This window comes from Oryza glaberrima, chromosome 4 (assembly GCF_000147395.1).
Source record: "Oryza glaberrima chromosome 4, OglaRS2, whole genome shotgun sequence".
Classification (NCBI taxonomy): Eukaryota; Viridiplantae; Streptophyta; class Magnoliopsida; order Poales; family Poaceae; genus Oryza; species Oryza glaberrima.
The window spans coordinates 24,325,487-24,351,474 of NC_068329.1; the positions used below are offsets into that span (position 1 = coordinate 24,325,487).

At 44.1% G+C, this 25,988-nt stretch overlaps 4 protein-coding genes and 1 non-coding gene across 5 annotated transcripts; 4 read left to right on the forward strand and 1 right to left on the reverse strand.

Moving 5' to 3' along the window:
• The first annotated feature begins 5,454 nt into the window (after nucleotides 1–5,454).
• LOC127769601 (expansin-B5) lies at nucleotides 5,455–6,717 on the forward strand. Its single transcript, XM_052295200.1, has 4 exons — nucleotides 5,455–5,693; nucleotides 5,796–5,908; nucleotides 5,985–6,178; nucleotides 6,278–6,717. The coding sequence occupies exons 1-4, from the start codon at nucleotides 5,507–5,509 to the stop codon at nucleotides 6,609–6,611; spliced, it is 828 nt and encodes a 275-aa protein (XP_052151160.1). The 5' UTR covers nucleotides 5,455–5,506; the 3' UTR covers nucleotides 6,612–6,717.
• Nucleotides 6,718–11,179: 4,462 nt separating this feature from the next.
• LOC127769899 (cyclin-P2-1) lies at nucleotides 11,180–12,643 on the forward strand. The gene is made up of 2 exons (XM_052295559.1): nucleotides 11,180–11,523; nucleotides 11,741–12,643. The coding sequence occupies exon 2, from the start codon at nucleotides 11,744–11,746 to the stop codon at nucleotides 12,395–12,397; it is 654 nt and encodes a 217-aa protein (XP_052151519.1). The 5' UTR covers nucleotides 11,180–11,523; nucleotides 11,741–11,743; the 3' UTR covers nucleotides 12,398–12,643.
• Nucleotides 12,644–15,770: 3,127 nt separating this feature from the next.
• On the forward strand, nucleotides 15,771–18,091 carry LOC127771845 (uncharacterized). The gene is made up of 2 exons (XM_052297788.1): nucleotides 15,771–15,930; nucleotides 16,043–18,091. Exons 1-2 carry the CDS (start codon nucleotides 15,907–15,909, stop codon nucleotides 17,714–17,716), a joined length of 1,698 nt encoding a protein of 565 aa, XP_052153748.1. The 5' UTR covers nucleotides 15,771–15,906; the 3' UTR covers nucleotides 17,717–18,091.
• A 2,926-nt stretch (nucleotides 18,092–21,017) lies between these two features.
• TRNAE-CUC (transfer RNA glutamic acid (anticodon CUC)) lies at nucleotides 21,018–21,090 on the reverse strand. Its single transcript has one exon. It is a non-coding gene; the product is annotated as a tRNA-Glu (tRNA).
• A 3,328-nt stretch (nucleotides 21,091–24,418) lies between these two features.
• On the forward strand, nucleotides 24,419–25,973 carry LOC127771449 (zinc finger protein ZAT1-like). Its single transcript, XM_052297362.1, has one exon. It carries the CDS (start codon nucleotides 24,447–24,449, stop codon nucleotides 25,596–25,598), a length of 1,152 nt encoding a protein of 383 aa, XP_052153322.1. The 5' UTR covers nucleotides 24,419–24,446; the 3' UTR covers nucleotides 25,599–25,973.
• Nucleotides 25,974–25,988: the final 15 nt, after the last annotated feature.

Genomic DNA, 25,988 nt, shown 5'->3' on the forward strand with positions numbered 1-25,988 from the left:
CATATAGGAACCCAATATGTGATTAATCAAAAATCGAAATAAAAATAAAATAAAATCAAAAATTAGAAAAGGAAATGAGAGTCCAAATAGAAATAAAATTTAAAAATAGCTGAAATTCGAAATTAAAAATAAGCAATATTGAAAGAAGTTTCCATATAAGAACCCAATACGAGATTAATCAAAATTTAAAATAAAAATAAAATAAAATCACAAATTAGAAAAGCAAATAAGAGTCCAAGTAGGAATACAATTTAAAAATAGCTGAAATTCGGAATTAAAAATAAGAAATATTAAAAGAAGAATCCATATAAGAATCCAATACGAGATTAAGTAAAATTCGGAATAAAAATAAATAAATATAAAATTAGAAAAAGAAAATAAAAGAAGAGTTCAAGTAGGAATACAATTTAAAATTAGCTGAAATTCGGAATTAAAAATAAGCATACTGAAAAAAGAATCTATATAAGAACCCAATACAAGATTAATTAAAATTTAGAATAAAAAATAAAATAATATCCAAAGTTAGAAAACAATAAAAGAGAGTTCAAGTAGGAATACAATTTTGAAACAACTGAAATTGAAAATAAAAAATAAAAACATTAAAATAACACAATACAGTATTAAACATTTTTTTTAAATTTTTTTCTAAAATTAGAAAAAGAAAAATAAGATTTCAATTAGGAATACAATTTATAAATAACTAAAATTTTTGATAAAAATAAAGATTATTAAAATAAAAGACCATCTAAAACACATGACGAGATATATTAAGTAACATGCCTATAAAGGAGTAGAGTGGTGGCGGTTGATATGACATATAAAAATTGTTAATAAAACACCAAATAGAATCCTAATGACGATTAAAAGGAGAGACGTCAGGGAGGCCGTGAAGCAATAAAATTTAGAATAAAAAACAAAATAATATCCAAAGTTAGAAAACAATAAAAGAGAGTTCAAGTAGCAATACAATTTTGAAACAACTGAAATTGAAAATAAAAAATAAAAAAATTAAAATAACACAATACGGTATTAAATAATTTTTTAAAAAAAATTCTAAAATTAGAACAAGAAAAATAAGATTTCAATTAGGAATACAATTTATAAATAACTAAATATTTTGATAAAAATAAAGATTATTAAAATAAAAGACCATCTAAAATATATGACGAGATATATTAAGTAACATGCCTATAAAGGAGTAGAGTGGTGGCGGTTGATATGACATATAAAAATTGGTAATAAAACACCAAATAGAGTCCTAATGACGATTAAAAGGAGAGACGTCAGGGAGGCCGTGAAGCAAACGAGTAAGGCGGTTGCCGGGACTTCTAGAAAGTAAAAATAAAATTTAGAATCACAATGACAATAAAGAGTAGGTGACAGACGGGCTGTAGATCAGGGACACAGTGATATCGTTTGGTGGCACTTCTAAAAATTATTAAAAATAAAACTACAAGTCCAATTTTTAAAGGTTCGGAACTTCTGAAAAGTAAAAAAACAATGATAATCATGTTCGATTTTAAAATCAAAATGAAATAAAGATGGGATGCAGCGGGCGAGCCGTAGAGGATTACAATGGCAAAGCCGCTAACGGTTTGGCGGGACTTTTAAAAAGTAAAAATGAACTTAAAACGATAATTATGTTCGATTTTTAAATTCTCAATGACAATAAAGAGATAAGACAGTGGACGTGTCGTAGAGGAGTATAATAGCAACGTTTGACGGGACATCTAGAAATTATAAAAATGAAACCCAACGTGACAATAAACTCTAAAAACTATAAAATCCAATTTTTAAAGGTTCCAATAAGAATTAATAGAAATAGTGGTAGATCGAGCAATCAAATAAAGAAGAAGCTGAGACATAAGGGGTAGCAACTGGTGTGACTTTTAAAAACTATATTATTAGAAACACGATGATGATAAGGTTTGGTCTTTCAAAGTCTTAAGACAATGAGATAGATATTTAATAAATTTTAAGTAAAATCATACATTAAAAAAATATATGATTTTGTTTGGGTGCTAGCCGCGCAATTGTGCGGGCCACCCAGCTAGTTATATTATTAAGACAGCTCGAAAAAAAGGCATCATGTTCACTGTGGGGGCTAAAAATTTCCACATTAATCGGAGAAAAAGAAAAAAAAGAAAAGGAGAGTCTAAGTAGAAGTATAATCTAAAAATAGCTGAAATTCGGAATTAAAAATAAGCAATATTGAAAGAAGTTTCCATATAAGAACCCAATACGAGATTAACCAAAATTTGAAATAAAAATAAAATACAATCTAAAATTAGAAAAGGAAATGAGAGTCCAAGTAGGAATACAATTTAAAAATAGCTGAAATTCGGAATTAAAAAAAGCAATATTGAAAGAAGTTTCCATATAAGAACCCAATACGAGATTAATCAAAATTCGAGATAAAAGTAAAAGAAAATACAAAATTAGAAAAGGAAAGGAGAGTCCAAGTAGAAATACAATTTAAAAATAGCTGAAATTCGGAATTAAAAATAAGGAATATTAAAAGAAGAGTCCATATAAGAACCCAATACGAGATTAATTAAAATTTAGAATAAAAATAAAAATAAATCCAAAGTTAGCAAAAGAAAATAAAAGAAGATTTCAAGTAGGAATACAATTTAAAATTAGCTGAAATTCGGAATTAAAAATAAGCAATATTGAAAGAAGAATCCATATAAGAACCCAATACGAGATTAATTAAAATTTTAAATAAAAAATAAAATAATATCCAAAATTAGAAAAATTAAAAGAGAGTTCAAGTAGGAATACAATGTTGAAACAACTGAAATTGAAAATAAAAAATAAAAACATTAAAAGAACACAACACGGTATTAACTAATTTTTTTAAAAAAAATAAATTCTGAAATTAGAAAAAGAAAAATAAGATTTCAATTAGGAATACAATTTATAAATAACTAAAATTTGTGATAAAAATAAAGACTATTGAAAGAAAAGACCATCTAAAACACATGACGAGATAAATTAAGTAACAAGCCTATAAAGCCTATAAAGAAGTAGAGTGGTGGCGGTTGATAGTTGATACGACATATAAAAATTGTTAATAAAACATCAAATAGAATCCTAATGACAATTAAATTGAGGGACGTCAAGCAGACCGTGAAGCAAACAAGTAAGGCGGTTGCCGGAACTTCTAGAAAGTAAAAAAAAACCATTGATAGTAATATTCGATTTGTAAAATCTCAATGGCAGTAAAAAGGAGAAGCGGTGCGCGGGATGCATAAGAGTATAGTTGCAGAGCCGCCGACGGTTGACGGGACTTCTAGAAAATAAAAAATGAATTCCAACGATAGTTATGTTCGATTTTTAGAATCACAATGAATATTAAAAGAAGAGTCCATATAAGAACCCAATACGAGATTAATCAAAATTCGAAATAAAAATAAAATAAAATCCAAAATTAGAAAAAGGAAAGGAGAGTCCAAGTAGAAATACAATTTAAAAATAGCTGAAATTCGGAATTAAAAATAAGCAATATTGAAATAAGTTTCCATATAAGAACCCAATACGAGATTAATACAAATTCGAAATAAAAATAAAATAAAATAAAAAATTAGAAAAGAAAATAGAGTCCAATTAGAAATGCAATTTAAAAATAGCTGAAATTCGGAATTAAAAATTAGCAATATTGAAAGAAGTTTCCATATAAGAACCCAATATGAGATTAATTAAAATTCGAAATAAAAATAAAATAAAATCTGAAATTAAAACATTAAAAGAACACAATACGGTATTAACTAATTTTTTTAAAAAATTTCTGAAATTTGAAAAGGAAAAATAAGATTTCAATTAGGAATACAATTTATAAGTAACTCAATTTTTTGATAAAAATAAAGATTATTGAAAGAAAAGACCATCTAAAACACATGACGAGATAAGTTAAGTAACAGGCCTGTAAAGGAGTAGAGTAGTGGCGGTTGATATGACATATAAAAATTGTTAATAAAACACAATTGCCGCGAAGGAGGGACGTCAGGTAGGCCGCGAAGCAAATGAGTAAGGCGGTTGCCGGGACTTCTAGAAAGTAAAAACAACAAACCCCATTGATAATCATATTCGATTTTTAAAATCTCAATGACAATAAAAAGGAGAAGCAGCGGGTGGGGCGTATAAGAGTATAGTTGCAGAGCCGTCGACGTTACTTCTAGAAAATAAAAAATGAATTCCAACGATAGTTATGTTCGACTTTTAGAATCACGAGGACAATAAAGAGTAGGCGGCGGACGAGCTGTAGAGGGGCATAGTGGCATCGTTTGATGGGGCTTCTCAAAATTATAAAAAATGAAACTACAAGTCTAATTTTTAAAGGTTCGGAACTTCTAAAAAGTAAAAAAAAACAATGATAATCATGTTCGATTCTAAAATCTCAATGACAATAAAGAAGGGAGGCAGCGGGCGAGCCGTAGAGGAGTACAATGGCAAAGCCGCTGACGGTTTGGTGGGACTTCTAGAAAGTAAAAATGAGCCAAAACGATAATTATGTTCGATTTTTAAAATCTCAATGACAATAAAGAGATGAGATAGTTGATGGGCCGTAGAGGAGTATAATGGCAACGTTTGACGAGACATCTAGAAATTATAAAAATAAAACCCAACGTGACAATAAACTCTAAAAACTATAAAATCCATTTTTTCAAGGTTCCAAGAAGTATGAATAGAAATAGTGGTAGATCGAGCAAGCAAATAAAGAAGAAGATGACATAAGGGGTAGTAATTGGTGTGACTTTTAAAAACTATATAATTAAAAACACGAGAATGATAAGGTTTGGTCTTTCAAAGTCTTAAGACAATGAGATAGCTATTTAACAAATTTTGAATAAATCATATTAAAATAGATAATTTTGTATGGGTGCTAGCCGCGCAATTGCGCAGGCTACCCAGCTAGTTCGATTGAATTGCTGCCACTAAGTGTTACTATACAACATTCTCCTCTAAAAGAACTATATATATTTCTCCAAAAGAAAAAGGAACTATATATGTACCATATGTACAAACATTCGAGTGGCCGGGCATGATACTCGCTACTTTGCTAGGCACGTTGCGCACGTACAGCTCACGCTCAAGTCGTACACATTATGGAGTAGCCATTTGACAAACGTACGGATGACACAAGACGAATATCAAATTGCGAATTTTCAAAGCGTTTCTAACCAACACAACTACCTTGTGAGAATAGTTTATCCAAACCCTTGCGGCTGCGTGATCACCTCCTTCATGCAAGGACCTCCGTAAAGTCCACAAGTATACTCTTCGATCCCACACACACATAGTTGACATACACATCAACACATGTACAAATTCAAGTTGCCACGTTCACCTCAATAATGCTTGGGTACACATAATTTGCTACCACGTTTGTGACCGCTAATCTTCCCTATAAATACCAACCAAATCAAATCATCTTAAAAATCACCGAGCAATCTCCGCTTAACAATCCCAGCTAGCTAACCGATTGCCCAACAAGAAAGTAGCAATGGTTAGCCGGGGCACTTTCGTTTTTGCCGTCCTAGTGGCGCTACCGATACTGTCACTCCCCGTCTCTGGCTACGAGCAGAACTACACTGCCGGCAGACGGAGCACCATGTCGCTGGGCAGAGGCTACGGTTGGTCCTCCGGCGGCGCGACGTGGTACGGCGGCCCGCAAGGCGACGGCAGCGAAGGTAATTAAGTCGTTGTCAAGTGGTAGTATGAAAACTGCATGCATGTGCGTATTTGACCTCAAGTACTCACGTTGCCATGTTGGTTAATTAATCCAAATGCAGGCGGCGCGTGCGGTTACCAGAGCGCCGTCGGGCAGCGCCCGTTCTCGTCGATGATCGCCGCCGGCGGGCCCTCCCTCTTCAAGAATGGCAAAGGCTGCGGCTCATGCTACCAAGTCAGTAGTGTATTTGTATGTTTTACCAGTCAAATGCATGGGACGTGGAGCATTCCTAACTAAATTAGATGTACAGATTAAGTGCACCGGCAACCGGGCGTGCTCCGGCCGCCCAGTGACCGTCGTGATCACCGACTCCTGCCCTGGAGGGGTATGCCTGAACGAGGCGGCGCACTTCGACATGAGCGGCACCGCCTTCGGCGCCATGGCCAACCGTGGCATGGGCGACCGCCTCCGCTCCGCCGGAGTCCTCAAGATCCAGTATAAGAGGTGCCCCGCCATTGAATTTGCAAAATTATTTCTGGAGTTCTGGTCCACTCTGCAATGTACAAGTGCAGATTTTTACTGAATTTTTACTTTTGCCTGCAGGGTGCCGTGCAGGTTTGCCATGAACGTGGCCTTCAAGGTGGACGCGGGCTCCAACCCGTACTACCTCGCCATCCTGGTCCAGTACGCGAACGGCGACGGCGACCTCGCCGCGATGCACATCATGGAGGCCCGCGGCGGCGGCGGGTGGAAGGCGATGCAGCAGTCGTGGGGCGCCACCTGGCGCCTCAACTCCAACACCGGGAAGCCGCTGAGCCCGCCGTTCTCGATCCGGCTCACCTCGGGCTCCGGCAAGGTGCTCGTCGCCAACAACGTCATCCCCTCCGGGTGGCAGGCCGGGTCGACCTACCGATCCACCGTGAACTACGCCGCCTAATGCGGCGGCGTCGTGCGCGACTACGTACGCGCGTGTTTGTTAACGTCGCCGCGATAGATCCATCGCGAGGCAGAAACTCGCCTCGTCGAAGTGAGTTCGGTGTGTGCGCGTCCGGGAATCGTGCGCAGCCGCGGTAAAAGAGGAGTTCGATCTGTTAGTGTTAGGTGTTCGTGATGTGTGTTCTCCCTCCGTGGCCGTTTGCAGAGCTGCTTCTAGTGACGTCTCTTGCTTGGTTATAACTTAACCGAATTCTGCGTTGCGATTTGCACTTGTATAATTGCGTTGACATGGTTGGAGACATCCCGGGCCTGCCCCAACCGGCAACCGTAGCTCGGTTTTGACGAGCCCGGCCGTGTGACGGCCTCTATTCTTGCTCTGTTTTAGCTACCGGCATAATCGTATGCAGTAAGCGATTTCTTATTTTCCAACGTCCATATATATACATGATACGTCTTCTGTTCTCTGCCGAATCAGCTTACGTCAATCTATACGCCGTGATCTGACTTTGCCGAGATGGCAACCGCCGAACCGGATACTACATATACCTCTCGTTGGCCACAAATAAGGGCAACGACACCAGTAGTTGCGATCCAAGTCGGGGAAGGCCCACGCTCTAGTCATTCTAAGAATAAGTCCATTTGCCGTCCCTCAAGTTTACACCGAGTCTACATGACACCCATAATCTCCAATACCAGAAATTATTTCTGACCCCCTCAAACCTTCAAAACCGTGAAAAATTGGTTCCATGAAAATATAGACCATATTTCCCATTGTTTTTGTTGACGTGGCATACGGTGGGGCCTACTTGTCAGTGTGTCGTCAGTGCCGTAGACCAGTTTCCGGCGAGCACGAGGCTGCAGGAGCTGGCACTGGTGGACAACTGGCCCTCCGGCGAGCTGCCGGGGTTGTTCGGCTGCCTCTCTCCCTCCTTCCTCCTCTCTTCCCCTTGTTCTCGGCCTCTCCTCCCAAACCAGGTGAGGCTAGCTGAGCGACGCAGCGACGGAGATGGCGAGGTGAGCGGCTCGGAGATGAGGGACGGACAAATGGTGAGGTGAGCGGCGCGGCAACAGAGATGATGATGAATGGCGGAAGAGGCGTGATGTGGTGGTGGCAGCCGCTGCTGTAGCCACGGCAGCGAGAAAAGTGGGGTGGAGGTCGAGGCGGATCAGGGACGATTTCTTCGAGGGCCTTCGACCGCCCGCCGCCGTCTCCACTCGCCGAAGGAGAGTGCACATCATCCACATCTCCCCCTCTCCCAAGTCTGCACACTAAGACCACTTGAGACGATGGTTGTGCCCGTCGAGGGCTGGCGGCTGGAATAGCTCGCTGGGGAGGAGGTTGTCCGACAGGTTGAGAAGGTGGCGGGTCATGAGCTACATGCGGTGAGACAGAGAGGGGGAGGTTGTCAGCTCAGCTTCCATGTGAGGGGACTGGAGGCGGGAAAGGGGCGACGTGGCCGACGAGCCCCACTGAGCTTGAGTTTGCTCGGCATTGGTGCAAGGGAGGTGGAGGTGGGAGAGGGAAGGGGAGACTACCGGTGAGCCCCTCCGCGGGGGCTCCTCAATCGACTGCAGCAGGTGCTCCTCTCTCTTTCCCTCATCTCCCAGTGACACCAACGACACCCTGACAAGTGGGACCTCCATATGCCATGTCAACAAAAAAGGGGGAAAATGATCTATACCGTCATGGGACCAACTTTGCACGGTTTTGAAGACTAGGATCAAGATATCTGGTATTGAGGGTTAGGGATATCATACAAACTCGGTGCAAAGTTGAGGGATGACAAATGGACTTGTTCCTCTATCCTAATACGAAGCCTTCTCCATTCCGAAACAGCTCTATTACTTGAGCCCAGAAGACCCAAGTTGAGAAAAAGCCCAACACATCAGCACCCCGTCCCTCCGCCCCTTCTGTCTCCAATGGCAGCCGCGCCGCCGTTGTGGCCCCAGTCGTCCAATCCCTCCACGGCTCCACCTCTGTGCCTTCCGTGCTCCGGCCCAGCTCAATCGTACATCATTGCAGCTCCACGCTTGAGATGGCATCCCCATGTGTCGACGTTTGATAGTCACGACTAGGGTATTTGGATGGTATGGGGATCGTTGGTACCAGGGTATGTGCGAGATTGAGGTAAAAGAGATGGAGACATGGATTTTTATACAGATTCGGGCCTCTTATCTGACAGGTAATAACCCTACATCCTGTTGGCCGAAGCCAGTGTTACTCTTTATTCATCTGGATCACACAAATACAATATTTGGGATAACCTATATAGCTGCCATCGTCTTGGCTTATGTGTATGTTATGTCTTGTGGCTTTGTGGCGTGTCCCCTTTCCTCCTAGGGGGGCTTGAATTTATACCCATAAGTGCCCCCCTTGTCTAAGTAAGATTAAGGAGATAAATATAGATACAATCCGAGTAGTCCTTCCCGTTTTCATATAAAACTCTATTTATTCTTCCTTATCCAGAACTCCTTTTATATACGAGGTTTGTTTCCGTATAAGACATGATATATGGTGGGTCCTGCCGAGTTTAGTCAACTACTATTAGGTATGTGGTATCCATAACCATGACACCATGGATGTTACATATCTTCGTTGAACCATAGCTTTTGTTATTATGCTTAGTCCTTTATATGATGTGATCGTTCATGAACTTTTTGAGGAATGTAAAAGAGTAAATATGCATTACCGGTATACGGACTTATCAGGTAGATGCAAGTTAGTGTATTAACTTATAATACGTTTGTTTTGGGTCTGATACGTCTAGACAAGTTGTTTGTTTTGGTGAATAAACTTTTTTATTGTGTACCAGACAATTTCATTCACCAAACATGCACTTGCTTGAAACTAGCTTATCCCTTCATTCCAGAATATAAGCATTTTTAGAGTTGGACACGGTTATTAAGAAAGTTGGTAGAATTAAATGGGGGAGTGCTCTGACTGGAGAATAAGTGGAGGTATGTGAGAAAATTGAATAGTGGAGATTGAATAGTGGAGGTTGTGATTGGTTGAAAGGAGAACGTTAATGAAGAAATTATTATATTTTAGGATAAATTCTAAAGGCTAAAAGTTGTTATATTTTTGGACAAAGGGAGTACTTGATAAATACGTATTCTATTTGCAAAAATAGTGTAAATCACTTATATACTGAAAACCTGAAAATTATCGTTGGATTAAAACAAAATGGACATAAGATTCGTCCATGTGCGCATGAATAAATCTTAGGCGTCCATTTTTAATCTAACAGTAGTTTTGAGGTTTCAATTATATACGTGGTTTCTGCTACGTATTATGACAACCCCCCCCCCCCCCCCCCCCCCAAGGCTGTCACTCTGCTCTCTAACATTACTCTGTCCCGTTCAGATGATCTTCGTCCTGGTCACCGTAAGCAAGTGAAGAGCAGAATGTAAAACATGCTTCAATGAAAAAAATAATAAATCTCGCAAAACTATATATTGGTATACATTAACCAAACTATCGAAAAAAATGTAATTTTAAGACGTTGAATTACAAAACTTTAGATTTATCACTAACTAAAGTTATCCCAAACCAAAAGTATCACAAAAATACAGATTTAGCAACAAAATTATACTAAAACTACAAGTTTAGCATCATATTAATCACAAAACTATAACATTTATAGTTCAACTATAAAATATATAATTTTATGTTGACTTTAATATTAAATCTATAGCTTTTTATGTACTTTAAATATGTGGTTTTGTGATATGGTGCCTTAAATTTATAATTTTGGATAGTTTAGTTAAAACACCTATAGTTTCATGAAATTTATTTTTAAAAATTCTCTAGTAAACACATGCCTCAATTTGTTTACCATCCGCTCGCATGAGCACTGTCGCAAGCCATGGCTGATTGATTCGATGTCCCAGAGTGGAATCTCTTGGCAAAGATCATGCTGTACATTATCACGCCTGACAATAATAAACAAAAGCTACTTGTCCAGTGGGAGAGAAATACCAATATCCAATCAAGATCAGGAGTTCAAAAAAAAAAAAATCTAAGATCAGGGGCATGATAACTTTGATCATTATTATCAGAAAGCAAAGCAAAGTTCTGCTTTATTCCTGCAAGCTTTATGTGCGTGCATATACCAACCAGACATCTCTTTCCAAAAAATGATCCTCACAAATGAAATAAATTAACCTTTGGCAACTTTAATTATTTTCGATGAAGCAGCTTATTGCAACCTAACCTCATCATTCTGCAAGTAGTACTGATGATGAAGAAAAACTATCAGCAGATCCATTTTTATATCCTCTCTGGATCTTCATGTCAACACCTCGATGCCGCTGTCCTATGAGTACCCAAGAACAGTATTCCCACTGATCATCCAACCTACTAAAATAGTGCAAATCTGTCGGTAGAAAGGGCCACTCCTCTCCAGCAACTCCAAGAACCGGTTGTTACAACGCCGCGGCCATTGTCGTCTCCTGCATCCATCGGTCGCTTCGACGTCTTAACAGAAGTTCCCATTACCATCATAAACTAGCTTATCAACCGGCAAGGCAAGACTAAAAAGATCAGAGGCATCTGTTCTTCACTTGCCCACAAGCCACGCGTCTCGCCGTGACACAAGACGCCGTACCTGAACAGCAGGTAGCACGTACGCGGGAAAAGTCTCGCATAGTTAAATGTGTACGGGTTCGCCGGGCACCGACGCGATAATTCGCCACTCGCGCTTGTTTTTCCCTCATAAATCCAGCCTCGTCGATCACGGATGCCGCCCCCAACCGCAGTAGTGCAGTACCAGCCATCAATCAGATCTGCCCCTGGATGCATTTGTCGTCCGCTTGATCATAAATAAGCTCGGGTGATCGGGTCAGGGGCCTCAATGGAAGGTGCCTGAAGGCTTCATCTCCGTGTCTCGATTTGTTTTAGCTCCAGTTTGCGTGTACGTGCTGAGTTTTTTTATGCCGATATCTTTTGTTTCTTTGCTCCTTCCTCGTGTCGCCTTCAGCTGTTCAGTTCCGCCATTGTTTATAGCTTCTTTTTGCCCCCACGCTTGCCTCCCTCTGGTGTATAAAGTGTCTGCATTTGCAAGAGTTCTCTGTGTACTTGTGTAGCATAGGTTTTGTGAAGAACCAAGCTTTTGCCATTGAATTCTTCAGGAGATGGCGTCCACTGAGTTAGCGTCGGATGTGTACGCGCTCCCGTGCGGCGACGACGGCACGACGGCGCTGTCGACGCCGGTGGTCGTGTCGGTCCTCGCGTCGCTGCTGGAGCGGCACATCGCCCGGAACGAGAGGGACCAGGCGGCGGCGGCGGACGGCGAGGCCGCGAGGAGGGCGCGCGCCTTCGACAGCGGCACGGTGCTGGACATGAGCCTTCACGCGTTCCTGGAGCGGTTCTCCCGGTACGCGAACGTCTCGCCGCAGGTGTACGTCGTGGCGTACGCGTACCTGGACCGGCTTCGCCGCGGCGACGGCGTGCGCGTCGTGTCGGCCAACGCCCAGCGGCTGCTCACCACAGCCATCCTCGTCGCCTCCAAGTTCGTCGAGGACCGGAACTACAAGAACTCGTACTTCGCCGCGGTGGGCGGGCTGACCGCCGCGGAACTGAGCTCGCTGGAGCTGGACTTCCTCTTCCTGATGCAGTTCAGGCTCAACGTGAGCGTCAGCGTGTTCCAGAGCTACTGCCGGCACCTGGAGAGGGAGGTGAGCTACGGCGGCGGGTACCAGGTGGAGAGGTGCCTCAAGAAGGCCCTCGTCTGCTCCGGCGAGGCGCAGGCGCAGCAGAGGCAAGCGGCGTCGGCGGCAGCCCAGTAGACGTCAGCTCCGGAGCCGCCATTCGCGCGTGATCTGCCAGTTGCCCGCCACAGTCGGCCGGCACAGCAGCCGCACGATTTGATCGCCGGCAGCTGCCACTCGAGTGCCCAGAAAGATCAAGGATGTAAATAGTTATGGTTTGCTCGTGTACTTAGGATAGGAGTAAGAATTGTGCAATGCAATTGTTCCTCTCTACCTCGATTGGTAAAAGAACTGATGCGGGGACAAGTAAAATTGATTTTCTTTCATGTTGTCACGACCGATCAACTTTGCTTTCCGGCAAATCAAGTCTTTGAAACGCTAACGGAATCGATAGCGACAAGGTAGCGAGATTACATCAAATCAACTCCAGTAGGGACCAAATATGACTACCAATTAACACTTTACCTTAACTCATGGTCCATGCCAATGGGCGAACATAGCACGCAAAATTTTCTCTGTTGCGATATGCGAATGCGTTGTCGGTGCACATTAAAAACTTTTCGGATAATAAGAGTTATTTTTAATGAATTACTCGACGCAGCACAGCTTGCAAGCTGCAGCAACTCGGCCGCCCCCACGGCAGCGTACGTACGCGGCGGCCCATACGGTACGGGAAAGGGTTCTGTGCAGGTGCAGGATCTGATTTCTGGCAACGCGGATGCCCCTGGTCCATGGACCATGGCTGAGTGAGGAGAGGACTGAGGTCCTTGTCAGCATTCCATGGCAGCATCTTGTGACGGAAATAATTTACCCACAGACTAGAGCGATGACAAAGCTTTGCCCGTTCTTGGAGGGCACCAGTGACCAGACACTATATCTGACGAGATGAAATTGCCCAGATGCAGGAAACTACGTGGAGTACATGAGGAACATTTCAGGCGAGTAGCTCTGGGCAGCTGACGGGGAGTCGGTGTGGGGGAATAGGATGAGCGTGCGACGGCGACGGCAAAGAATAGAATCGAGGCAGCGGGACGAATGGAATGGCCGATCAGCTGCGCTGTCTCGGCCCACATTCGGAGGCACGTCGGCTGTGAATCTGTGATTGGAATAAGTTGGTCCCTTAATTTCCAAAATTCGTCCCTTGACCATAAAATCAGGTACAATGCATCATCCAGTTTACAAAACCAGTACAAACGAGATCCCTCAGTGATACTATCCCCGGCTTCGACTGACGTGACGCCTACATGGTTCATTTGACTACTACATCTCACGTGACGTTGGCATGATGCTTACGTGACAATTTAATATGGGTAATAAAAAAAAGCATGAGCCCACATGTTAGTTACACCACAAAACAATTAAAAATGATGGGGCCCATATGGGTCTCTCTATTCTTACTCATCCTCACTCCTCCCTTCTTCCATCTCCCCTCTCTTCATCATCTCTTCCAAGGTGGCGGACGGGGGTGGGGGTGGGGGTGGGCAGCGAGGAGAATGGCGGAGCAGGCGAGCGAGGCAGGTGGCGGACGGAGCTAACCGATGGTGGGCGGCGACCTCACCGGTGCCTTCCCTCTTCGACCGTGCCTCCAAGGCCACCACGCTCCTGGTGCTCGTGGTGCTCTTTCCGCATTATGACCCCCAAGTGCGTAGACTAGAAGTGGATTCCGCCGGTTTTCTTCTTCATTTGTTGTCTCTCTGTTACTTCCAAAGACCAAACAAAACTTGGGTAGGAAATAGAAGAGGAGAGAGGGGAAAATTTGGGAGCCCTAGATTTCGACAGGTTGGCTATAGTGAGGGGGAGCGGATGTATTGGCGCGTGGATCTGGTGGGTGCAAGAGGTTGGGTGGGGCGGTGAGATCTATGTGGCAGGGAGGAGACGAGAGGAGGAGGAGGGGAGAAGGGTGAGAGGAGAGGGGAGGCGGTTGAGTTGTCGTTGTCCGCGGACTCCGTGGTGGTGATCGTGGTAATTGTGGCGGTGGTGGGGCATGTGCTCATGGCATGGTGGAAGTTGAGGTGCGACGCGATTTTGGAGAGAAGGAGGTATGGCGGCTCACGCGGCTGGCCTAGGAGCCACAGGAGGAGTCGGAGTTGGTGGAAATGAAGTTGGCGCGTGTGTACTAGTCGGAGCTGTTCCCGAGCACAGTGCACGCCGCGGAAATATGGATAAGGCTTTGTGGGCGTTGCCAACGGTGGTCATCTTCAGCCCCTCTGCGCCACCCACTACCGCTATGCCCTTCTCCTTGCAGTGTAGGGGAAGGAGAGAGGGGATAGGGAGAAGAGGGAGGAGTGACGATAACACGTGGGGTCACATGGGCCTCAACTTTTTTTTATTATCTTGTGTGTAGCTGACATGTGGGTCCCACGTCTTTTAATTTTTACAGAATCAAATTGCCACATAAGCGTCACGTCAATGTTACATGGGATAAAGACCTTATCAAAGGAGCCACGTAGGTGTCACGTCAGTTAAAACCGGGGACAATACCACCGAGGGATCTCGTTTGTATTGGTTTTATATGTTGGGGATGCGTTCTACTCAGTTTTGCGCTCAAGGGACTAATTTTGGACTCGGCGACCGAGGGACTCAAAGTGAACTTATTCCTCTGTGATTCATGTTGCGCGTTCGTGTGAATACAGTCCCGGCCCAACTAATTGCGGCAGATGGGAATCCCGTTCCGGCCCATGTAGTTGGGCACGTGTGTGGGGATCCAGTTACAGCCCAACTCGTGTTGACGGACCTGGCGGTGCGTTACTTGCCCGGTCGATTGATCAGCAGGTTGACGCAGGATGGCGAAAGGAGCCGAAAATTCCCCGGGAAGGCCTTATTTTAGAATCGCCAAACAAGGGGAGGGTGGTAATCGTAAGAATTTGGATCGCTGCCACTTATTGCAATCCAACATACGGCGCTCTCTGGAAACTTCCGAAACAAGAGTGTACAATCTCATCTAAAAAAATGTGCGATCTAGAGTATAGCAGCCGTCGCATATTCAGACGGATTTGCTATTCAGATGTGCATACGCGAATGATACTTACATGATTATCATTTTTAAAATTACGACCAAAATTTGCTACTCCCTCCTTTCCATATTATAAGTCATTTGATTAATATTATCAAAATACATTCAATGTTAAATTTAACAAAATTAATTTTAGATTCTGCAATCCGAAGGAGCCCCAAGGTACACTAGTGCACGTGCGCTGTTGTTAAAAAACTAACAACTCCAATCCTACATATATGTCAAATGGCATCCGTTGGACGAACATGATTCGTGGGCTGGTCCCTTGACTTTCAGATTCAGAGATATGTAGCTTATTATCACCGGCACGTGTCACTCCTAGGCGTTGTCAAACGTCACTAGCTAAAGCGGCCGATGCACCGCGAAACACGCCTATGAGAACTATATATGTCTATGGACGTGCAGTAGTGACGAAGTTTTTAAATTTGGATGGCTGTTTTGGACCTTCAGGTTCAGGAGAACTCGCGGCATTGCTGCGATCGTGAGTTCGTGACACCGGACGGAGGCGCGCACTTGATCGGCGCTCCCATCTCCAGGTCGAATTCGATTCCGCCGCGGCGAACCAAGCGCATGCATGTGTGAATCTTCACCGTCTTTGGTACTTAGTCGATTATCACATATATATATGTCTCGCACCGAAAGTTGATTTGATTTTTCGTCGAGACATGTTGACATTGTGATTTTCCATACAACGATTGCATCTTCTTGAGCATCATGGCCAGATGCAGCCGTCGCCGTCATCACCTCGGGCACCGCCGCCGACGGCGGCGCAGGCGTCGGGGTACAAGCACTTCTGCAGAGTCTGCAACAAGGGGTTCACGTGCGGAAGCGCCCTAGGCGGGCACATGAGGGCCCACGGCGTCGGCGACGGCGATGGGTTGGGTGCCGATGATGACGACGACGACGACGACGATTCGCTCGGCGATGAGGCCGTGCGGCGTGCGCGCGGCGGGGCAGATGATCCTTGGAACGCGGGCGGCCCGTCGTCGTCAGGGGCAGCGACACACGTCTACGAGCTCCGCACCAATCCTAACCGGGTCACGAGGAGCCGCCAGGTGTGCAAGAACTGCGGGAAGGAGTTCACGTCGTGGGAGCATTTCCTCGAGCACGGCAAGTGCAGCTCCGGCGAGGACGACGTGGATCGCTCGCTGCAACCGTGGTCGCCTTCGCCCGAGGCCGACGGCGAAGAGGATCCTGCACCGGCCGCCGGTTGGTTGAAAGGGAAGCGCTCGCGTCGCTGCAAGGGCACAGGAGTCGATTTGTCACCGACACCCTCAGCGTGCGCTGCCGGCGAGGAGGAGGACCTGGCCAATTGCCTGGTCTTGCTCTCGTCGTCCAAGGTAGATCAGGCAGGCGTCACTGAAGCAGAACAACCGTCATCTTCTTCCGCGAGTAAGGAACATAAGAGACTGATCACGTTCATGGAGCCGACGACGTATGTACTGGATACAGTGATGGCGCTTCCCCCGCCGGCGCCGGCGCCACAGTATGTCTCGACCGTGCCTCGAGGCATGTTCGAGTGCAAGGCGTGCAAGAAGGTTTTCTCTTCTCACCAAGCTCTCGGCGGGCACCGTGCCAGCCACAAGAAGGTGAAGGGCTGCTTCGCTGCCAAGCTCGAGAGCAACGCCGCAGAGGTGGCTGAGCCATCACACCATGCAGAGGTCGCTGATCGGAGCGAGGACAATCCCGCCAAGGCCACTTCTGATGCCAGGAGGAACGTGCACGCAAGCATGGACGGTGATGGAAACGCCGGCACGAGCGATGCCGCGGCAGAACTGTCGATGGCCATCGTGCCCATAGAACCGCCGGTCGCCGCGCTCGCCGCTGCACCGTTGAAGAAGAAGGGCAAGATGCACGAATGCTCGGTCTGCCATCGACTGTTCACCTCCGGGCAGGCGCTTGGAGGCCACAAACGGTGCCACTGGCTGACGTCAAGTTCAGCAGATCACACCGCCTCAGTCCCACCCCTAGCCGACGACCTTGTCCCGCTCTCGTTCCGGCCAATGTTGGACGCACCGGAGCCCGCTCTCGACCTCAGCATCGCGGCGAACCCGCCACTGCTGGCCTCGGCCGCAACAGTCCGACCGAAGGTCGGCGGCAGCTCGTTTCATCTCGACGCGCCACCACCGGTATACATCCCATCGTCGCCGGCGATACCCAGCCAACGGAACAAGGCTACCGCGACAACCGGCAGCCAGAACGCCAACGACGCGGTCGGGTTAAGCACCGCCGCAGCAGAGGACGAGGCGGACAGCACCACCGTCAAGAGAGCGAGGCTTAGCGATCTCAAGGACGTGAGCATGGCAGGGGAGACGACACCGTGGCTGCAAGTCGGCATTGGCTCCTCGTCTCGCGGGGGTGCTGATGATAACGACAAGGAGTGATTGATCTGCGAATTGATCAGTACATACATATATACTGTTACATTATTTCCATGCGTTTGCAATTGCATATATGTTGTTCGCATGAGCATATAAGTATTTGCCTTCTTTTTTGTGACTTTTTCTTTTCTTTTAGACTTGTAGGTTTTTTTTTTTCTTCTCAAGATAGTGAGTATGTTTTACAAAGAGGTAACATATGAATTTGCGAAGAGGCAGTAGACTTGTAGGATTTTTTTTTCTTCTGAAGAGAAGCAAGTAGTGAGTTTTTTTTCACAAGAGGTAATGTATTAATCTGTCAAGCTGCATGACCAGAAATTTTTTTAAAAAATAGTTGCTTCTCTTGTTTTTTCACAAGAGGTAATGCATTAATCTGTTAAGTTGTATGACCAGAAAATTTAGGTAATGTATTAATCTGTTAAGTTGTATGACCAGAAAAATTTTAAAGAAATAGTTGCTTCTCTTGTTTTTTCACACGAGATAATGTATTAATCTGTTAAGTTGTATGACCAGAAAATTTTAAAGTTATAGTTGTTTCTCTTGTTTCTTCTCGAGAGAAGCAAGTATTGAGTATTTTTCACAAAAGAGGTAATATATGAATTTAATCTGTTAAGTTGTATGACCAGAAAATTTTAAAGAAATAGGTGCTTCTCTTGTTTCTTCTCAAGAGAAGCAAGTATTGAGTATTTTTTTTCACAAAAGAGGTAAATACTAGAAAATTGGTGCGCCGTTAGCGCACCATCCATATAGCAAACCATATTAATACTACATATACTATTTATTGTTATTTGTAAAAGCGTAAAATTTTAAAGAGATATTTTAGTAGTTTTTAATTTTATGCCTACAAGTCTGAGTAAACATTATATTTGTAAATATTTAAATTACAGAGGAAAAAATGATGTCAAATATATGTTGGTTGATGGTCGATTTAATTATTATTAATAAGATAAGGCTAAAAGGTGAAGTCTTATATGAAAATTGTTCGGGACTATAATAATTAGAGGTTTCTTATAATAGCACTAACAGTTGGGATTGTTTTTTTTAACTGGTTATGAAAAAAAAGGGAAATGATTTTTTCTTTTTCTTCTTCCCATATTTTTATTTTCTTTCGGCCTAAGTATAACATTCTAAATTCTCTTTATTTATTTTACTTTACATTATTAAATCCTCGATGGTTAAAAATCTTATCATTTGTATCTCTACCGTGCTCTCTCTTTTTTCCCAATATTTGCTTATCTTCTCAGTAGTCGAAAATATTGTCATTACTCATGACTACGAGAGGGCCACATAGTTCACACACTATTTGAAGAGCCATATGTGAATGGAGAGGGACACGCCTCCATATCTTCTATTGCGAGTAGTACACCATTTAGATGTCACAATTCGTAGCCTCATGTATAATTCGGAAAACTATAGCTATACCACCTCTCTTAGGGCGTTCGTAGTGTAAGACCCTCCTCAAAGTATCACGTAGGATGAGTTAGCATATCTCAAATTTGTTTATCTTATAATGCAAAGTAACTCTAGAGATATTCTTGATTTTTCATGTCGGGTCCTCATATTTCTTACTTTAGTTCTTATGTTTTTCAAATTTATAGAATAGTCCAACATTACACTAAATACCCTAAAAATTAGAAACAAATATACAATCTCACCTCCCTATCCTTTCCCAATTCCCTGCTTCCATATCCTAGAAAATTGGCGTACCATCGGCACACCAACTTATAGCTGGATATATTTACTCATTTAGAAAAATTATTGCTGTTGTTGTCTAGAGTTTCAAATGCAGTAGATTTAGAAGAACCTATTTAATGAATTTTGAAAAGATTGAGGAACGATTAACTTATAGTAATAACCGTATTTATGTAAAGATTTAAGCGTTGTAAAAGAATTAATACATAAAGCAAAATTATGTATAAAAATTATGTATAGTACTTGCCTATTTGCTTTCAAACCTTTGTTTTTCTCTTCCATTAGACAGAGTAATTAACACCTATTATTAATTGGCAAGAAATATACAATCTCACCTCCCTATCCTTTCCCAATTCCCTGCTTCCATATCCTAGAAAATTGGCGCACCATCGACACACCAACTTATAGCTAGGATATATTTACTCATTTAGAAAAATTATTGTTGTTGTTGTCTAGAGTTTCAAATGCAGTAGATTTAGAAGAACCTATTTAATGAATTTTGAAAAGATTGAGGAACGATTAACTTATAGTAATAACCGTATTTATGTAAAGATTTAAGCGTTGTAAAAGAATTAATACATCAAGCAAAATTATGTATAAAAATTATGTATAGTACTTGCCTATTTGCTTTCAAACCTTTGTTTTTCTCTTCCATTAGATAGAGTAATTAACACCTATTATTAATTGGTAAGATTAGATCATTAGTGGACCGAAAACTAAAGGATATAGTTTTTGACAAGTCTCTCTAAGAGAAATTTCTTCTACTAATATACCAGTGTCACCTACTCCTCTCTGTAGTCTCATATACGATACTCCCTCCATCTTAAAAATAATACAAGCTAATCATAGCTACAATCGAACATAGTTAGAGCAATATTATCAACAAATAGAGTAATATGGTTAATTAGTGTATGCATGGCTAATTAATTCTTCTCTACCACATTTAGATAGCCGTACTTCTCTGCTGTATATTATAATTCAACTTGAAAAAAGTTTTGCTAATGAAAGATTAACTTGTTTAAGCGTCTATAAGTACCTTTGAACAAATACTTTGGAAGATGTGTCTTTTGAATTAGTACAATTTACAGAATTTGTTAACCTATAGGAAAATTACGAAATTTATGTAAGGCATAATTTTTTAGGCTAATGACTCTAATTGTCAGCTTAATATGCAAAGCCAGTCATTGTATTAAAAGATTACTCTTTGTATTAAAAGTTAAAACCAGTCTTAAAAAGTTAAAGCATCAAAGGTCTTGAAAATCAATATGTGACTATGTGAGTACTGACATGTTCTATCTTAATTTTTCTAGAGACTTCGGAAGGGTTACATATCCAACTTCTATCTTAATTTTTCTAGAGACTTCGGAAGGGTTACATATCCAACTTCTTCACAAGGGTTAGGCAAACTTTTCCTGAGAGTTAAGTGGACAGAAGAATGCAGTTTAATTATGTATACGGGAGGACACGTGGTATAATTTCAGAGTAGGCCTAGAAAATTTTGTAGAGTGCCACGTGGCCCAATTGCAGCCTGGATGCTGCACCCTGAAATCGTTATTTAAGATTTGAATTTTTGAAGCTGTATGCCTGCATGACAAGAAAATAGAAAATCAAAAATTTCCGTTGCCGGGACTCGAACCCGGGTCTCTCGGGTGAGAGCCGAGTATCCTAACCAGCTAGACTACAACGGATTTATGCGTCGATGTGTAAAAAGGTCTTTCAGATCTCCTAGTTTTACTTTCCCTCACGTCAAACTACCGAATATATTTACCGATCTTATATCAGTAGCTATATTTATGACGCCATGTTTTTCACCAAAAAATAGTCGGTATGTATTTACATCATAAGTTCTTAAATTACATATGTAATTTTAGTGTATTTATAATGTAAGTCTCAAAATTACATATGTAAGTCCCAAAATTACATATGTAATTTTAGTGTATTTACAATGTAAGTTTCAAAATTGTATATGTAAGTCATAAAATAGTATGTAATTATAGTGTAATTAGTATGTAATCGTCTATCATCACGCGATATATGTGTGGAAATAATCTTCTCTCTCAAGCAAGCACATGCAGTGGGAGGCCTGTGCGGCTGTGTGACCAATAGGCATGTATACCGACTGTAATCAACGAACATTTATGGCGACATAAATGTAGCAAATCCGTCTCAAAAAGACTAAGTAAACATGTAGGAATATCATAAACCCTCTTTAACGAAACTTTCCGAACCAACCCGGCGTTAAAGGGGACAACAAAGCTATGGCTGTGTTTTCACACCGAAACTGAAAGTTTGGTTGAAATTGGAATGATGTGATGGAAAAATTGGCATTTTTTGTGTATGTAGAAAAGTTTTGATGTGATGAAAAAGTTGAAATTTTGAAAAAAAAAAATTACAACTAAACACGGCCTATATGTTTGATCCTTTTTCGTTTTCTACACGATGCACTACAGGTCTACAGCAAATGCATCAGCATTCGGTAGCTTCTTCTTCGCTTCGTTCATCGGTTTACGTGTCGAACAGCCAGCTAGCTGCTCACAATTAAGCTTGATGGCGCACGCGGCTCTCGTCAGCTGGCGAGCGCCGGCGCATGCGATGCGAGGCTGCCGAGCGAGACGACGACGGCGGAAACGACGGGGGCTTCGCTTCGTTCGGCGCTTGACTCGGATCGCTCCACTCCAATTCGAGCGCGAGGCAGGCAGCCACCGGGACGCGACGCTGACTTCTTCCGTTATCCTTTCTGACCCAATCCCGTTCGTCCTCGCCTGACGCGCTCCCGTCCATCCAGCCTTGCTGAATCCAAGGAGTTGTGCGAGTGGACATTACTGCACGCTAGCCCTCTCGTAGCCCTCGCGGCTTCCGTTCCTTACCCCGCTCCGCTCCGCTGCACGCACGAACGCACGCTCGTTTTGAAAGCGCGAGAGGACAAGACGGCCATGCGCGCCGGAGAGCAACGTGTGGTTTTCATCGCCATCGCATCGCGCGTCTTGTTCCTGGACTGGAGTACCATCTCAACAGTTCCGTTGCACGGAAAGCTTTGGTCCTCTGGATCCTCGACGCGACTGCAAGTGAAGTTCACAGGGTAGGACAATGACCGGAGCACTGGACCGAATCGCGGATTTGTACTCGTTCCTTCGATTTTCGTTTTCTCCATGAAAGAAAAAAAGACATCGTGGCACACACCATTGTGGAATAGTAACATAGGAAGACACTATCCCTTTGCTTCCACTGATTGCCAAGCCACTGCATTTTACAGGAGAATACAAATCTGCTTCACCTGCAGGCCCAAGGAAAGGAAAAGGAGAACACTGCATGTTTTGTAAGTATTCAGAGCTAATCACTTCGATATCATATCATGAATTCGGGATGATGATTCCAATGAATACTCCCAAAGGTTGGAGATAGGGATCAAGAGCAGAACAAGGACAGCACCAAGATGACAGAAAAGAAAAAAGAAGGTGACACATAGGGGGAAAAACTTCACACTCCAGTAGAGTACACGAGAGGAGGAGCGAAGCAAGAAACCAACACACGCCTATGATCTCATCGCCTGCCACGCTGCCTAGCGTTCAGAACGGAATTGAAGCCAGCCAGCCGATCCCCCTTGTACCGTATCTGTACGCTGTACTAGTACAGTACTGACAGTACCAGCTACAAAGTGAAATGGAAATTTGGAAATTACCTACCGAAGTCCAAACACGCACACACACAGAAACACACAGAAACACACAAACACAATGAACACCATGCATCGGCAGCACAGTAGCATGCTACTAACATGACAGCCGTAGCAAGCATAACAAATGCTTGATCAACAATGATGCTGGATACTTGGTCGCTACTTGATGGTAGTACTAAATATGATCCTGAGTGGCTAGCTCGCTAGCTGGTAGGTGTTTATTCGGGGTGAATGGCCATCATGTACATAAATCGGGGGCGCACCTAATGCGTACCCATCATAACCAGAGAGATCCCTAAAGCGGTTAGTTGGAAAGGCTAGCTCTCGCAGATGCTTTGCTTGCTTGCCTGCTAAGTGCTAAGCTCTCAACGAGCATGCAGCAGCTGGTGCATATGCATGCCTGGTGGTTAAAATTGGCAGGAAGATAATGTGAAGGGGAGGCCAGGAGTAATTCCAGGGAGATTAAGAACAAGATGAGGCTGGATTTGGATGGGCATAATTCTGAGAGATCCGCTGATGAGATGCATGCATGCTGGCCGGGCACTCGGTCAGGCTTTGTGGGTAAGCAACTAACGTGCTGCTAATAAGGGATTAATCGTTGCCTAAACCGTATCGAGATCTTTTGTTCCCACCATACCCAGATCTTAATTTAATGAGAAAGGTATAAAAACAGTGGTGCATTGTAAGTGACTCTTGTGATTTAGACCCCGGCTGATTAATCTGCCACTTATTACTATCACTGATTCCCCAAGCCACACTCCACCCTGTGTTCGCTTTGTTCTCACTGGTCTACCCATCTTCCCAACCTTCTTGTCACCTACTCTTTGTTCCCATCTCATTCTGAGCCCTCTATTCAGACATATCTCACCCAACTTACTGAACGCCTGAGCTGCACCAAGGTGTGGCCTTTGGATGATCAGGATATAAAAATGGTGGTTTAACAAGGCAAAGCTATATTATTAAGGAGATCCATCAAAAGGGCAATTTGACAGCCATGAAGTGTAGTGGCATCTTCCAAGGCGGTAATTTTCAGAGCTATTGCATTGAGTACAGCAGCATCCCACAGTACATTCCCTCGCATAGAAAGCCATATGGCACGTATGCAAAAGCCATTTCTGTATGGTAGCAAATAAAGATTTTTAATTAGGACTAATCTGATCACCAAAATAGCCACCATCTCAGCAATACAACCGCTACTGCTAAAAACTACGCACTGGACCACATGATGGTACATGGCAAAACATTAGACTCATTTCATCGAAAAGAACAATAGGCTCATTCCTTTCATCCGTACTAACAATTAACTACAAGCATCAGTCCGAAATCTTCCATACGGTTGGGCTTGGTTCTACACGAGCAGTAAAAGAAATGCTGCAAATACAACCAGTCAAGAATACAATGAGTCACCCAGAAAAAAAGGGGGGAAATAAAAGGAAAACAATAAACGAGAGGAAGCTGGCAGTTCCGCTCTATTCTAACTCCCCACGGAAGCAGCGCTTTCATCTCTCTCCGTTTCCTCTGAAAGCTCGTATTTTTTGCTCTCCTAAGCTCTGTGCCTCATCAAGCTCTATCCAAGCTCTCGCCATGGCCAAGAACACATGCAAGCTCTGCTACCGCCGCTTCGGCAACCCCCGCGCCCTCGCCGGCCACATGCGCTCCCACTCAGTCGCCGCCTCGAGGTCGCAGATCTCCTCGACGTCCTCCGCGTCCACATCCGTCGCGGTCGGCGACGACGACGGCGGCGGTGATGCCAAGAGGCCCATCCAGGGATACGTGCTGCGGGAGAAGCCCAAGCGGAGGGTCCGCCTCGCCGAGTCCGACTTCTCGGATCGCGAGAGCGAGACGGAGTACTACTCCTCGCCGCCTCACGGCAAGCGCGCGAACACCGGATCGGGCGATGTCGAGCAGGTGAGCTCGGTGTCCGACGCCACGTCGGAGGAGGACGTAGCGCTGTCCCTCATGATGCTCTCCCGCGACACCTGGCCAGCCACGCCGCCGCCGCCGCCGCCCTACCGTCTCCGCGGCGCAGGCTACGACGACGGGAGCGACGGTGGCGACGCACCTCCGGCTCCGGCCGCAGCGGCCGCGCAGAAGCGGACGCGGTTCCAGTGCCCCGCATGCAAGAAGGTGTTCCGATCGTACCAGGCCCTCGGCGGCCATCGCGCTAGCCACATGCGCGGCGGCAGGGGCGGCTGCTGCGCGCCTCCGCCTAACCCTCCTCCTTCTCCCGCTACGCCTCTCCAGCCATTGCCGGAGTGCGACGGCGGCGAGGAGGAGGGCGCGAAGCCGCATCCGCACGAGTGCCCCTACTGCTTCCGCGTGTTCGCGTCCGGCCAAGCTCTGGGCGGCCACAAGCGGTCCCAGCTGTGCTCAGCCGCGGCGGCGGCCGCATCGGGCGACGATCTTCCAGCCACGATTAAAAGCAACGGCTTCATTGATCTGAATCTCCCGGCGCCGTTCGACGACGTGGAGCTCTCCGCCGTTTCAGATCCTTTCCTCTCCTCGAAGCCAGGCTCTTGAAAGCAAGCAGAGCATGAGAGAGCGAGCATACTGGCTGTTCAGTGCTCTCTCTCCTTTCGGTTGATTCCAAAGAAGATGGTTAGAGCTATGGATTCGAGAGAAAGAGCTGCTTAACCAGGCAGCCGAAAAGGTAAAGAAAATATCATAAAAAGGAGACATCTTTGCTTTGGTAGTTTTTTTTTTCTCAGTTGTTTTGTTCATTCAGCTACAAAAATTGCTTGATGCTGTCCTCCATTCTGTTGTGTCTTTTTGTTTGTTTCAAGCTACCCGAACAGTGTACATTGGGGCAACTAGCAGAGCTTAGCATCTTGCTTACTTCTTGATCATAATCTAGCATGAAAATATTCCACCAAAAAACAGAGAGAGCCACAGGAGAAAAATTATAGCTGA

Coding starts and splice junctions, on each gene's coding strand:
- LOC127771845 (XM_052297788.1), top strand. CDS start 15,907: ATGTGTGAATCTTCACCGTCTTTG. Junction 15,931..16,042: donor GTGAATCTTCACCGTCTTTG/GTACTTAGTCGA, acceptor CATCTTCTTGAG/CATCATGGCCAGATGCAGCC.
- LOC127769601 (XM_052295200.1), top strand. CDS start 5,507: ATGGTTAGCCGGGGCACTTTCGTTTTTGCCGTCCTAGTGGCGCTACCG. Junction 5,694..5,795: donor GCAAGGCGACGGCAGCGAAG/GTAATTAAGTCG, acceptor ATCCAAATGCAG/GCGGCGCGTGCGGTTACCAG. Junction 6,179..6,277: donor CTCAAGATCCAGTATAAGAG/GTGCCCCGCCAT, acceptor TTTTGCCTGCAG/GGTGCCGTGCAGGTTTGCCA.
- LOC127771449 (XM_052297362.1), top strand. CDS start 24,447: ATGCTGCAAATACAACCAGTCAAGAATACAATGAGTCACCCAGAAAAA.
- LOC127769899 (XM_052295559.1), top strand. CDS start 11,744: ATGGCGTCCACTGAGTTAGCGTCGGATGTGTACGCGCTCCCGTGCGGC.